Here is a 14,973-nt window from a genome sequence, read left to right as displayed (position 1 = left end):
ACCGTTTGTTTTACCACTTAATGCGTTAGGAAAAAAAATTGTTTACATGAAGTGAGCTAAAATCATTTGGTTGTTACGTAGTCTGCATTATGAACAAAAGATCCTCATGGAAATAAGAAAACCCCCACACGAAGCATAACCCCCACAAGTCACTAAATTACAAAAAAAAAAAAAAAAAAAAAAAACAGAACCACAAGAGAGAAGTCACACAAATCCCGAAATCTAGCAATAAACACAAAGACTGCCACATAATAAAGCACGACGTCACAGTAGGAAAGAAAACGCAGTCCTCCCTATAAATACCGTTTTCTCTCCCTCGGTCTCAAGCAATGGCAGCTGTCGAGGGTCAGCTGTTGCATCTACTTGACCATGAACATCCTCCTTCTCCTGGCTTTCCACACTTATGTAGTTGGTAAGCTTTTACGCGTGGCTGTGGTGGTGACTGAGGAGCACTTCGGCCAAAAAGGAGCTTAGTTCACATTGAGATAAGGGAGATATTGCCGGAAATGTGAAGTGGTAGTTTTGCATTGTTTGGGAGGTCGAGTCTGCACTGTTCTGTCTGCTACCTGAGTGACACAAGGTGAACTAGGCAAGACAGAGGCCGCTGCGGGATTTATGTGCATTGTGTGCCGCCTGGGTAAAGTCCTGAATGCAGTGACGAGTAACTATTGTGTGCTGCTAAGTGTGACGAGTGTAGTAGTGAATGAGTGAGTAGTGTCAGCGAGTGCGTATAGCGTAAACGAGTGTAGTAGTGAATGGATTGGTATGGTAAGTACGTGGTGGGTAATGTACGTATGATAATAGTTTTTTTTTTTTTTCAGTGGGTATTCAGTGCTCGTGAGGATAACGTAATTAGTAAAGTACCTAGTATAGTATCTTTTTTTTTTTTTTGTGTGTGTACTCAGATCAGGATAATGTGACCAGTACATTAGATGAATTTGTATAACCTCGCCATGATACATCTTGATAGACTCTTCTTATTGATTTAGAAATGCGGAGGTAATGTTAGGGAGGCTGCACCCCCCATGATCTCCTTAATCCAACAGGGAGCTAAGCCTCCACTTGACCCCCCCTAACTAAACCTAACAGGGAGCTATATCCCCCTTGACCCCCCACATCCTATAACCTATCATAACAGGGGGCCTATGGTCACCTTGACTCCCTGACATAACCTAACCTACCTTGACATTATAACCTAGCCTGGAGGCAAGGTGGCATGTATGCACTATTGCTTCACCCAGCACTGGGGTCAAAGTACACAGAAAATTAAGTAAAAATTTTAAAATATTGAAATATCCTAATATACAATTGTTTGCCAAATACCCACAGAATTACAAAGAACTTGCAGCAGGTGTCTCTTCTGGGGGTTTGGACTATAAAGGTTGTACAGGGAAGTGGCTTCTTGAAGAACATGAAAACACTTGTTCGTATCAGGACTGTATCCTTAAATGTGACATTCTGACAACCCATTTAGTCAAATGTAACCTAATGAGGGGCCATACCTCTGTAAGAGTATTCCACTGATTTAGGGGAGGCCATGATTTTCAAGGATGTACTACACATAAGGCACTCAGTTAATTGTAATAAGGTATGCTTTATCCTCACCAGTGTATACATTCCTAGCTCTTGTTACATTCCTGGTTAGCTGACATGTAAGGGTAGCTAACTGATTGCAGAGTCTTTCATTCCATACTTACCAAGGTTTTCACTATAGATTACCATTATTATTTTGAGTAATGGAAGTACATTTCACTTAAAGTAATGCAAGGTGTTTCATTATCATCGCAGTGCCGGTACTAGCATTTGTCTTTATAAATGTGTAACTGTCAACTCACTGAACCTTAAAGTATCATGTGTACCTGACTCTCACTGTCCTGCAACATGTTATGAACTCAGCTGTGTGCTACTTGTATGACATTCTTTCAAGCAGAACTATAAGAATAAATCCAATACAGTTTAAAATAAAAGTGGGGGTTTACTATATCCCCTGCTTTTTAAGTTTCCCTCAACAAGACCTTTTCTTTATTGCTAGCTATACTGCTTAGTTTTCAAGCTTTCTCTTCTGAAGTTTAATTTGTCTTTTCACAATTCTTCATGTATAAAGTATTGATAAGAATGCATTATTTTAACCTTTCCTTTATTTCTCCTCAGTCAATAGTGTAAGCCTGGTGCCAGAGGTGAGCCAGGAGGGTCTGCTGCAGCCATACTCCACCTATGCGGATGTCACACTGTTCCACTTTCACATTCCTGATGAGGTGACGAGGGTGACCTGGGAGTTCGCTGCCTTTATGGACGACCCAGGATGTCCCATACGTGAGGTTCACATGTAAGCAGCTGTGTGTATTAGGTTGTGTATGTGTGTATGGGATCACATGAAAGAATGGAGTAAGAAATGTTGGTGGATGTATATTTTCTCAGGATTGAATCAAGCCTGTATTGTTCTGTATTAATATCAGTTTATCATATTTTCTGTAAATTTATGGATATTGTTTTGACTGATTTATTGTTCTGTTTGGAAAAGTGCTTTTTGTACATCCTTCTATCCTAAAGCTGTCAAGATCTCTTACTGCTGAGGGTGAGAGTGTGTTGTGGAATATTAGTAGGATATGGAGAAGACTGATAATTGTAAAAGAAAGAAAAGGGAGACAGTTGCTGAGGATGAAGATTGGTGTAGTTGAAAAAAAAATAATGTATTAGTATGGTTAGGTTGAATGTTGAGTGAATGAGGGAGATAAGATGAAATGAAGGTAAAAGAGGAAAAGTTTGTATCCTTGTTTTTTTGGGGGGCATGTCACTTATAGTCTTGTACATTTGCAGACTTGTTCAGCATGGAAGTTACCCAGTCATCACCCCCACCAATTCAACACTACGGGATTACATGTACATCCACAAAGCCTCAGTACATAAGGTATATAGTTGTGTTATGGTCTCTCTCTCTCTCTCTCTCTCTCTCTCTCTCTCTCTCTCTCTCTCTCTCTCTCTCTCTCTCTCTCTCTCTCTCTCTCTCTCTCTCTCTCTCTCTCTCTCTCTCTCTCTCTCTCTCTCTCTCTAGCCATACAATCTTCTGCCTTTGCTCATATAAAAGAACTAGAATTATTAGTCACCACTCACGGTACTTGCAGGTGTTGACAAGATCAGCATACCAGCCCCACGATGCAACAGTCCTGGCGGTGTACAGTCCCTTGCCCGGCAGCTGGTTCACTGCTGCTTACATCCCAGACTGGAATGAGCAGATGCAGCAGGAGGTTGTGTTTTTATCCATTGTCCATTACAATCTTGGTGAAAAGTGTCTTGTTTACTTCTCTTGATTCAGCACAGGAAGTGGGTTATGATGATCGTGATAACAGCTACTTTTCCTTTTTCTCTTTTTTCTTTTTCTTTTCATTAACTAGGTACAGCAGGTGGTTCTCTCTTTCTCCATTATCCATCACAGTTTTGTTGAAAAAGTACTTACTCTCTTGTTTGATTCTATACAAAAAGCAAGTTGTAATAATGATGATTGTGATTACTTACATTGTTAATTCCTAAGTTGGTTTTATTACTTTTGAATTTTGTAGAGGATAGGATTTTAAAGAGGTTCTCCATTGCTCACTGGTGATGCTCAGTTAATTTGTTTTAAGAGGGTACATTCCTCCACTTGATTCATTATTGGAAGTGAGATGTAATAGTAATAGTTTTTGTTGCCCATGGTCAATTATCTTGTCACAGAAAACTAATTTAGGTCTGTAATGTATTTCAGGGGATCATCCACAAGTGCCGTTACAGTCTGGGTTCCATTGCCATGTGGAGTCAGAAGGACAAAGTTAAAACCCTCCACATCGGTGCCAAGCAGTCTATACGCACACATGAGAACCTTTCATACTACAGGTGTGTCTGTTATTGACTGCTGCCTCTTGCTCATGCTCAAGTTTGATACGAAACCTAAAAGTAAGATGCATTCAAGAGTGCCAATTTTTTTATGATGTGAGAACTTGTGCCATAATCAGATTATGCATCTTACATATGCTAGGAGAATGTTCTTACAACTCACTTTCCTCTTATAGATTTTACATTCCCTCTCACACCTGGTTCTTGCAAGTCAACATCTCTAACTGCCGCATGTTGGAGCGAATCTATGACCACAACTCAGGGGAGCGAATGTTCCGGTGGTGTGTGCGGTCCCTGTTCCTCGAGGCCCGGTCCCTCCCCATCTACAACCTAGAGTCAGGTGTGGCCAACTTAACAGAAGGTGGTGGATATGTATTTACAGAGACCAGGCCATATGCTGATGCTTATTACTATCTCCTGGTGGATACAGAGGGAGAGACCGGTTTGGACATTACTATACAAACTAGAGGTAAGATTCTACAGGGCTACTTTTTAGTTTCATTGAGTGTCACAGTGGTTTAAAGAGCCCAGATATCACAAAATATACATGTCTGAAAAATCATATGTACATCTTTGTTTATTTTTTCTTGTTTTCCAGAGTGTGGCAATGCATTCAGAAAAACAAAGCCTCACATTCGAGAAGTAAAGTCAACTCAGTACACTGAAACTTCATCCCAACAAGAAGTAGAGTTGATAAGGACCTCTACACCTATCAACATCACTGTCTCAGTCAGTAGTAATTCCCCACATGTGCTGTCCCATGTTCCTGATGATGCTGGCCACCATGGGGAAGCTCAGGACAAAGAACACCAGTGCTTCCCTGTCTTGCCTCTCACTCGCATTAAGCACGCCAGTGACTTCACGGACACTTTCTTAATACAAGTGAGAAGGTTTTAGTGTATTGTGTGGTCAGAATTGATATGGTTGATGGTCAAAGTATGATGAGTGTAAATGTGTGACCAGGTGGCACTTTAATGACCTGCTACCTTTTTCTCAGGGTCCTGAATGGTACAGTACCTGGCTGTCAGTACAGAGGAACCTGCCAGTGTTCACACATCTCACCCTCCTTCCCTTCACTGATATTGGTGGAACACTTAACATTAATATCCTTATGGATGAACTACTTATGGTGAGTAAGCACACAACTTCATCTGTCAGAAGTTTATAAAACTTCAATAAGTTTCTGCAGAATATCTTGTCAGTATTAGTACTTAGGAGAATTAATCACTTGATGCTTTTGCTTAAAGTGTGGTCATTTATGGACAGATAACATCATGGAAATAAATTGAATGCAAAACAAATCTATAGTAATTATATAGTGTCTTTGGTTGGAAGGAATCCAATGCATTTTTCAATATTTTTCAAATTAAATTTTTTTTTTTTTTAAATCTGCATTATTAAAACAAAGGACAAAATTATTTTGTGTATCTTGAAAGATTTTTAATCTCAGCATTCATATTTGTAGTTAATTTGTGTTGACATCAGTTGTATCTGCAAGCTACCTGCTATGATTATGTAATTTCCCCAACCAGAAGGAATGTGGTAGGAGACATGTACACCTGTAATAGCAGTATCTCATGGTAATACAAAGAAAGATAATACTAGCAACATTGCTCACTCTTTCAGAATGCCACTCACCAGCTAATAACAGTGATAGGCTGTGTGAGGAAGGGTCGGCCACCAGAGCTGAAGAACCACACCCTATTGTGTGAAGGCGACTCCCTCACCCTCAACATAAGCTCTGCCTCCAGATCCACCATCGAGGATCTTATCCTCATTCCATTCCCTGAGCCAGACATCTGGTTTCTTGCACTCCAGCTTGTCTGTTACTACAATGGGTTAGTGTCCTTTGAGTGACTTTGTTCAGAGTATTCATGGAATAATAGAACATTATATTCATTAACCTGTAAGGTACCTTGTATTCTTGAAAGAATTAAACTTTATACTGCATCATCTGTATAGAATTTAAAAATAATATGAAAGGAGGGATCATTCAGGAGGCAAATGGGATTATAGTTTTATGTACATTTGTTTCAGATATTTTGAGAGAGTGATTGAATGACCTACTTTTTAGATTGCATTATGATGAGTATCATGAGTGATCATGGTAATAAAGCATTGTGTTCATGAGCAGAGCAAGAGATGAAAATAAATATATAGGATGGATTAACTTGACTTTGTTTACCACCATAACATGTCAACAGGTAACAGTTTTTGCCTTCTACAGGTATGAGTCACCATGCATCATTGAGCAAGCAATGGTGAGTCTGGACGTGCGCACTCAGCCTTGTGTGTTTGCTGGTGAGAGTCCTTGTGGTCCCCACGGTCTGTGTCAGGAGACTCACCGTGGCATGTTCTTCTTCACCAGCTGTGTGAGTTACTTTGTAATGTAGTGGCCTGTGCTCATAAACATTATACTGCCCTTTCTTGACTACCTTTAATTTGCTCTAGTGGAAGTTAATGGGATTTTCAAAGGTGTTAAAATAATTTTGCTGATAGTTTAGCCTGTATTCTGCAACATCATTGGGAAAATATGCTTAAGAACCCAGCTAATCATCTCTGTGGCTCTTGAAAATATCCATGGAAAGAACAAATCGTTTCAGAATGCAGGCGTTTATGCTACAACACACTAATAATTTTGTTGGTGATTATGTTATACTGCATTAATGTCAGGAGTCTAGCCTCTAATGGGGCTCAAGTATGATATAAATTCCTTTTCTTTTCTGTCTGACTGTAATGATATTGAGTGGTGAGTGTCTCTCCTTTCAGATGTGCACTGAGGGGTGGCAGGGATGGGGGTGTGAGGATGGGGATGCAGCACGTGGCTGGAGCACTGTGCTGACTGGAGTGTGTCTGCTGACCCTCAGCAACGTGTTCTTCCTGCCACCCACCATCATGGCTCTGCGCCGCTGCCTATACTCACAGGCACTCCTTTTCAGTGCCACTATGGTTGCCTCAGTGGTCTACCATGCATGTGACAATGAGGTGAGTGTTGGGAGGAGAGAGAGAGAGAGAGAGAATCACCCCCATGTCTACAAAGAGGCAGAGTTAGATACACAAAGATATTTATTCCTAACAGTAAAGCTAATATTTACACACACACACACACACACACACACACACACACACACACACACACAGACACACCATTTTTTGTCATAGAGAGAGAGAGAGAGAGAGAGAGAGGGAAAAAGACAGAAAGACAAGCACATTTGCTCCTTCCTCCACAGGTTATGTCATACTGCCTCACCAAGTATGAGGTGCTCCAGTTCACCGACTTCTTCTTCTCACTGTTGTGCTTTTGGGTGACAGTGGTGGGTCTTGGGGGCATTGACCAAGTCCTGTGTCCACTGCTACACACTCTAGGGGTGGTAATCATCGCTCCGGCCGTCCAGTATAGTCGTACTGCCCTTGCCTCCTTCACTGTGCCCATGGCTATTGCTGCAGCTATACCTGTGAGTTTGTGTACTTGAAATACTGTAGCTATTGTAAGAGAATTTATGAAGACTGTAATTGTTGAGGGTTCTTCATGCCTGCTTTATGGACCTGTGTTTGATCTATTTTCATTGGACATTGTTTCCAAAGTCTAAGTTACTCTCACCATTCACTCACTTAACCTTTTTCTTAAGTGAAGAGGATGTGTGTGTAATGCATAAGCAGATACAAAATTATAAATCTGTACAAAATCTGACTCCTGTACATAGTTTCAAGCTAATCTTATCCTAGCATAGCTCTTCATCATTTCCCATAACCATTATTAGCATTACTTGTGCTTCTCATTCCTTGCATGTTTCATTGACTCACAAACCCATTCCTGCCCAGATCCTTCATGTTGTGTACCAGCGTTGGAGAAAAGGCTGCTGGCCCTCCCTCCAGGCAGACCAGCTGCTGTATCGAGGCATTGGTGTGGCTCTGGCACTCACTGGCCTCATGCTGTTTGGCCTCCTGCAGACAAAGGAGAACTATAAGGTGAGTCTGTGGGGATCTTTTGATGTTATCCTGAATTACTTCACAAATCTTAATTACTCATTACGATAAAAGAAAAAAATAATGAGATGCTGCTAATGAAAGAAATCTCTGAAACCACTGTAAAATTACTTATAAAAGACAGTGCAGAGTTGTATACTCTTCCCAGTTCAGATTGCTATAACATTTACAACTACAGATACTAAATTTTGTGGCATTATTATCTGAAAAGAAACCATTACCTTTCACCTTTCAGTATGTGCATAGCGCCTGGCATGTGTTCATCGCACTCTCTCTCGTCTTCCTGCTTCCGTCCCACACCCCGCCCAAGCAGGGCCCCACCACCCTGAGCCCCATCACTCGACAGCCCATTTCTCTGCCCAGTGATGACGCAGAGCTAATTGACGTTGGAGAAGCGATGCTAGACTACACTGCATCATCGCCTGTCTTCCATGTTACCTCGGATGTTGATTTCTTGTTGACGGATAGCGAGGAGGATTATCAAGGACCAAGTAGTAATAGTGAGTAGTGTTTGTAGTTCAGCTATCCAGTCATCTCTCATCCCTCATGTAAGGCAGCCAGCACCAGGCAGCAGGTGTGTGTTCAGGATGCTGTCCATTCCTTCTGTTTTTCTGTTACAAACAAACTGCTCTTTATAAACACAAGTGACCAATTTTCAGTTACAAGGTAAATATTTTTTCCTTTGTGCCAATTTCTGAATGAAGACTTAATTTTTTTGAATGGGAATATTTTTATCAGAAAAATATTAAATATTAAAAAATGCAAATTTTCTCAGTTTATTAAATCTTAAATGAACTTTCATAACTGGATTTAATGTTTAACTTTTTTCAAATATCCAGATCTTTAACTAGAATGCTCCTGTATCACAGTGCAGATGGCTCTCACTTGGGAGATGCTAACCTAGTGAGAGATGCTAGCCAGACTTATGACATCTCCCTCCTCTTCCATTGCACCCCTGCTCCCCACACACACACACATTGCAGCAGAATTACAGGACTGTCCTGTAGGAGGGGTGCATCTAGTGAAACCAAACCATCATTTGGCACTACAGGCTCATATGGAAAATTTACAAGATAAAATGATGAAATAATGTATGGCATCCAGAACACACCCAAGGATAAATGGTTTTACAGTGAATCCCAAAAGTTCAGTCTCAGTTTGCAGAATTTTGAACAAATTAAACATTCACATCAGATTGCTTTACTTTTTAAAGGTCCTCTATTCTGATTCCAAGTAAATTGTTCAAAACTTTGACTAACGTTGCTGTATTTTTCTGCCTCGTTATGGTTTAGGCGGTGGTACTCTTTGTTTGGTAGTGGGTGGCCCATATCATGTTTGTGTATATGGTACAAAGTTGTGAATGGTCAGACAATTAAGGTGTGATCTATACTTGGCATTCCAAGTGAAAATAATTCCTTGTCCGATTTCATGTGCTCTGAGAGGCCTTCAACAGTGTTTTCAGAATTTTTAGAGAAAATAGTTATGTACTTGCAGAAAATTGTGAAGAGAAGAGTGTAATTTTGTAGTCCCTTGTGGTTTTGATGTGAGACTTAGACCATTAGTTTGTGAGAATAAGTTGTGACGGACCCTAGAATTTAGACATTTTGATGGTGATAAATTTTAAGCTTTGAGAGGGAATGAATGTCAGTTGTGAGGAAGAAAGGTTAGCTGAATTTGCCTGAAGGAAATGAATAACTTGAAAAAGTAAAGTGGTGGAACTTAGGCAAGAAATGTTATGATGAGAGATTGTTGGATACCACAAAAGGCCCTTTAAGGCTGTATCACAATGTAGCACACTGTAGATGTGCTATGGGAACAAAAAAGCATTGTGTTATGTGTTTGGGTAAAGCAGCATTACAGATCATATTGACAAGAAAAAGCATAATTCAGGAATTGTATTCCAGATTATGTATTCAGGGACACATAATCTCAGACAAGAATTGGTAATTTTTTAAGAAAGTGTCGTTGTTTCATGCCACGTTGCCTGCGGCATCATGCTGTCAAAAGCATTTTTGTGTGGCAGACAATTTATTTAACAAATGCTATCAGATTCTATATGATTGATCTTTTTACCAACATATTTATTCCTGTGGGACTCCATGTCGTCAGTGGAGCACAGTCCAGATACACAGGTTTTCCTTCAAAGGTAAAAAGGTACATCATGGTACAAGTTAGAGGAAAATCTGTCTTTTAATGTAGGGATTTCCTCAGAGTGGGAATCTATAAGAATATTTTATAGGTAAGGATGTCAGAATATTTGTTGAGATTAATATATGTATATGGTTAGCATTTTGGTGGATATTAAGATATTCAAAGACTTTTGATGGAGTATGATCTCATTTCACAGTCAGGGCTGAGTGCTTACCTGTAGACTTTTTTTTTTCTCAACTGATGTTGAGAAATGATGGGGTGGAGAGATACATCAATGACCCATTAGTGTTGCTCTTCTGTATTGTCAAAAAAAAAAAAACATGGAAAACTGCAGAGTGTAAAGAACACTGAAGATGAAAACCATTATCATGATATTGATTGAGAATAACTTTGTTCTTGAGGTTTACACATTTGATACCAATCGTCATGCCTCAGCAGTTTGATGGGAAAAAAGATTATTCTGAGACATCACAGTAATCAGTAATTGCAATGCCTTACTCCCTCCAAGGGGGATGAGCTTGGCAGACGAAGCCACAGTCCTGCCTTGCAATGCACAAAAGCATTTAGTTCCATTGTCATGTAATGAAAATCTTGACCATCTCACCTTTATCCCTTCCATATGTCCAAACCATCTGCAAGCATTCCATTTCAAGCAGTCATTTTGTAAACTTAAGAGACTAAGATACCTTCCATCAATATCAAGGTTACTTTGTCTTCTGTACATTGTTTAGCTTTTGCCTTTCATAGTAGTCATCTTCAGCTGCATATGTGTAGACTTCATATAGGTAGACTGATAGTTTTTGATGTACTTATACATAAGAGTATATTTCAATGGATTAACAAGTCTCAGCTATATATTGAGGTGCCTTCTCACACCTGGTGCACTAAAGTCTAATCACTTTACCATGTCATGTCAGGTGATCAACATGAGTCACTCCTCTCTAAAGGTTTAAGGAGAAAGTCATGCCTGACTGTATAATTAGGTTTGTAGGAAATTTGTGTGTGAATGAAGCAGATAGTGGTGCAGTGTATGGTGGTTTTTAAAAAATAATGCCAGCCATACACACCTGCATATTGCTTAGAATTGCAACAAGATCTCCTCTGTCACAGCACTGTACATTTGTATGACAAAGTGTTCAATAGATTTCACAAATGAAGGTCATTGTGTATGCAGCAGCTGATACTGGCTGCTGCACTCTATATGATGATGTGTGTGTGTGTGTGTGTGTGTATATGTGTGTGTGTGTGTGTGTGTGTGTGTGTGTGTGTGTGTTTGTGTGTGTGTGTGTGTGTGTTAAATTTACCTATGGTCTTGTGAATCACGTGCTGAACTCATGATCACCACACAGTCCAGTCACTGGGTGAGGCCAAGACCTTTTATTCTCACACTACATGCAGTAAGCAGTCCTCATGTTCATGGAGGACAGTAACTGCTTGCTCATCATTGGAATTCTTAGCACCTGAACAGGATGCACATGTCAGTCTGTCAAGTGACAGGAAAGAATGTTACCATTGAGATAATGAGCAGTGTGTGTGTGTGTGTGTGTGTGTGTGTGTGTGTGTGTGTATAACAGGATCCTCAACAGGACAATATGTGAATGAGAGAAATCTCACAGTATTATGTATAGACCACATGTGCACCTGATAAGGTATCCCTGAACCTTGGCACAGGAAGCTTAGAACTCTTTCACATGAAGCACCTAGTTAGGTCCTAGTAGTCAGCACAATATTATGCTAGCAACTTTGCTGTCACTGATTTTCATATCTTTGTCAGTCAAGAAAATTTCCTTTATTGAAGAACTTTTATCTTACTACTGAGGAAGTTCTGAGGAGTTCTTCTCATAACACTGAGTAACATAGCAGTTATGGACAGTAGCAGCAACTATGTTGTCTTCTGAAAGCTTGCATTAGAACTGTCTCCACCTTGAATGCTGGCAGCTGTGAGGTGCAGCAACTGTTTGGACAAACAAGCAACTATCAGAAGGCGTTGCTGAATCAGACTACTGCTGTTGCCACATGTAAAACTTTTCATTTGAAAAAAAAGTGACTTGCTAGAAGTTGTTGCAACTGATTGCCAGAACTAGTTGCCTCATGAGAAAGATTCCTTATATTACTGTCATTATGCAGAGAATGGCCAAGGCAATCTATTTATATGTCATCAGCTTGCACTATTCCCCATTAAGAGTAGACTGTTACATAGTGAGGTTTACTCTCAGAAGGAGTAGCATCACTTTTTACTGTGTTTAGCAAACTTTTTGGAACATTAAATATTTGAGAAAACTTTGTTAGCTCTTCATGAATTTACAGCATAGAGATCTGATGTAGTGTGAGGTGTTTCATGCAAGACCATGACCTGTCCTCCTCCCATTTTTATGAGACAGTGTGTGATTCTGGACACACCAGTTTTTTCTTTAAGAGTTGAAAAGTAAAATTTTATAGTGTGGGCAGTTGTGGCTTGAATTGCATATTGAAAACTTATTATTCACCAGAGACGAAGACGAATATATGTATTAAGAAACAAAAATATTATAAACAGTGCTGAATATAGAATTGTATATAAAATTAAATAATAGCAACAATTGCAGATGAGAAAGAGGAATTGTTATGGTAAAAGTAAGAGTTCCACAGGTGTGTGTTTATGCCTGCCTACTGCCTCATACACATTGTAAGTAAAAAAAAAAAAAAAGAAAATCTTATTTCTTAAGTGCACATGTTAATGTGCAGGACATTCTTACTTGGACTGCCTCACACTACCTTGGCATTTATGTACCTTTATCAGCTGGACTTGTGGTCACAGTCACTTTGTATGACATCTTTCCTGTTATGTGTGTGCTGCACTGCTACTGCTGTCCCTTTTATTACTGTTGTATGCACCTCACTTGTTAGGGAAACAAGTGCTTTGAAAATGTTGCTAAAGGTGCCATTTTTTTTTACAAAGGTTCATGGTCTCTTGTGCCATTTGAGTGTGGCAGAGGTATAGAACTCTCTCAGTATGAACATAGTATACTGAAAGTTCTGCTTTGCATATTATTTAAGAAATAACATTATTGATCTAGTCATTAACATTATGTCTAGTAGTTAGTCAGTTCATGATAGTGAATAACATCTATATTATAGCAGAGTACTTTTCTAGAAGTTCAAATCACTGCCATAGAAATATTCTTGTTGCACACTGTATGAGTTTGGGGAAAGATCTGATTCTCTCTCTCTCTCTCTCTCTCTCTCTCTCTCTCTCTCTCTCTCTCTCTCTCTCTCTCTCTCTCTCTCTCTCTCTCTCTCTCTCTCTCTCTCTCTCTCTCTCTCTCTCTCTCTCTCTCTCTCTCTCTCTCTCTCTCTCTCTCTCTCTCTCTCTCTCTCTCTCTCTCTCTCTTTTGTTCTTCAGGGTTCTTGTTACAGGCTATGTTGAATGTTTCCAACAGAGGATGTGTTTGTGGAGACATTTGTGCACAGCTAATGAAGCACTGCTGTAACATTGTGTAATGGAACAAAACCCTTCCATAATTCATAAAATAGATATGGTTATGAATGAAAAATTGATAAGACAATTTTTATGGCTGTACAGGATTTACAAAAGCCCATTTAAAAGTCCTGTAATGCCCATGGCATAGCGCTATTGTATGTACCCTTGGTGGCTATTAACATGTACCGTTTTATCACACTGTAAGAAGATATTTTTCTCTGTGTCCATACTCATAGTAAGTTTATAACTGTATAAAAAAGAACACTGACTCATGCAGTATATACATATATTAAAAATTATATTGAAGTCGTTTCTTTGAATCTGCCTTCTGTAGTGATTTTATTTCTCTCTCTCTCTTTATGATCATTATCATAACACTTGTGACTGTATGTACAGTCACTCATAAAAGTTGGTGGGAGTCCATGTGTGTGTGTGTGTGTGTATGTGGGGACTTGTGCATTCCCCACCCTTTTCTGTACAAAGACCTGGCCAACAATGTAATGATGCACAGACCCCACACGCATCAGAACTGTGACAATGTACAGTGTAATTTACAGTGTCTCGGCTATATATATGTGGCTCTGTCTCTATAGTTACATTTATCCAGTCTTTCAATTTTATTCCTTGATTCCTATATTTTCTAATTTCCAAAACTAGCCTCTCATGAGGAACTTTACCGATCTTTTTTCTTTCAGATCCAAGAACATGTAACTCACCCATCTATTAATTTATTACTTATCTTTGAAGTACAGGTTCAGGCAGCTGCTGTTGCACTGCAATGAAATGGATCTCAGCACCTCATGTGACCCTGTTGCTTTCCTCACTGTCTACTTTTATTTCCCTCTTCCCCCCTTTTTTTCAATGTTTACATCATTTACAAGGTTTGTGCCAAACTGAGGCATGGAACAAGTCAGTGAATACTCAAATATAACAAAAATATAAGGGTAAAAGCTGAGTGTAAAGTCATATCAGGATTCCTTATATCTAACAGGTTACAGGGAAAATTATTATGCTGAAGGAAACAAATCAGGTGGCGAAAAATTAAGAATAATCTTTGTTATTTCATTTAAAAAAGAAAAGGAATGCATGCAGTTATTGAGACAGTATGTTTTTTTCTTATAATTTTATTATTATTATTATTATTATTATTATTATTATTATTATTATTATTATTATTATTATTATTATTATTTTTCTTTTATTTATTTATTTATTTTTTTTTTTTATGCTACCTCAGTGAGTAATGTCTTTTGTCGGCAGCAAGGAGACTAGAGAGAGTGACGCTTAAGCTTCCCTGACTGTCACCTATCAAAATGATGTTCTCGCTCACGTTACCATAAGGAAAGCAATGACAGGTGATTTCGTAATTCCCGCTATCTTCGCGTCACCACAGCAACGAGGTAACAAGAGCGGGGGCAGGCATGCGATACGCAAAACTGGTTATGAAAAATAATGAGTAACCCGTGTATCTTCGTGTGAATTAGTAGCATTTATGGCCACGGGTGTTG

At 39.3% G+C, this 14,973-nt stretch overlaps 1 protein-coding gene across 4 annotated transcripts; it reads left to right on the top strand.

Annotated features, from left to right (window-relative positions):
• The first annotated feature begins 263 nt into the window (after positions 1-263).
• LOC135090714 (uncharacterized) lies at positions 264-8,831 on the top strand. 4 transcript variants are annotated; one of them, XM_063987717.1, is made up of 14 exons: positions 264-412; positions 2,152-2,326; positions 2,818-2,908; positions 3,123-3,245; positions 3,740-3,867; positions 4,044-4,336; positions 4,466-4,749; positions 4,865-4,996; positions 5,494-5,705; positions 6,095-6,239; positions 6,637-6,852; positions 7,098-7,322; positions 7,690-7,836; positions 8,090-8,831. In XM_063987717.1, exons 1-14 carry the CDS (start codon positions 370-372, stop codon positions 8,360-8,362), a joined length of 2,487 nt encoding a protein of 828 aa, XP_063843787.1. In that variant the 5' UTR covers positions 264-369; the 3' UTR covers positions 8,363-8,831. The 4 variants fall into 4 exon arrangements, 3 of the variants coding, with proteins under 3 accessions (XP_063843787.1, XP_063843788.1, XP_063843790.1); XM_063987718.1 differs by lacking the exon at positions 264-412 and adding an exon at positions 539-637; XM_063987720.1 differs by lacking the exon at positions 264-412 and adding an exon at positions 741-768.
• Positions 8,832-14,973: the final 6,142 nt, after the last annotated feature.

Source organism: Scylla paramamosain, chromosome 35 (assembly GCF_035594125.1).
Source record: "Scylla paramamosain isolate STU-SP2022 chromosome 35, ASM3559412v1, whole genome shotgun sequence".
NCBI lineage: Eukaryota > Metazoa > Arthropoda > Malacostraca > Decapoda > Portunidae > Scylla > Scylla paramamosain.
Note: the sequence above shows the minus strand (reverse complement) of the source record. Positions and strands in the feature narration are given on the sequence as shown.

Bases quoted from the DNA above. Each gene is read 5' to 3' on its own strand.
- LOC135090714 (XM_063987717.1), top strand. From the start codon at position 370: ATGAACATCCTCCTTCTCCTGGCTTTCCACACTTATGTAGTTG. The intron at 3,868-4,043 runs GTGTGTCTGTTA...TTCCTCTTATAG, and splicing joins GAGAACCTTTCATACTACAG to ATTTTACATTCCCTCTCACA. The intron at 7,837-8,089 runs GTGAGTCTGTGG...TTCACCTTTCAG, and splicing joins AGACAAAGGAGAACTATAAG to TATGTGCATAGCGCCTGGCA.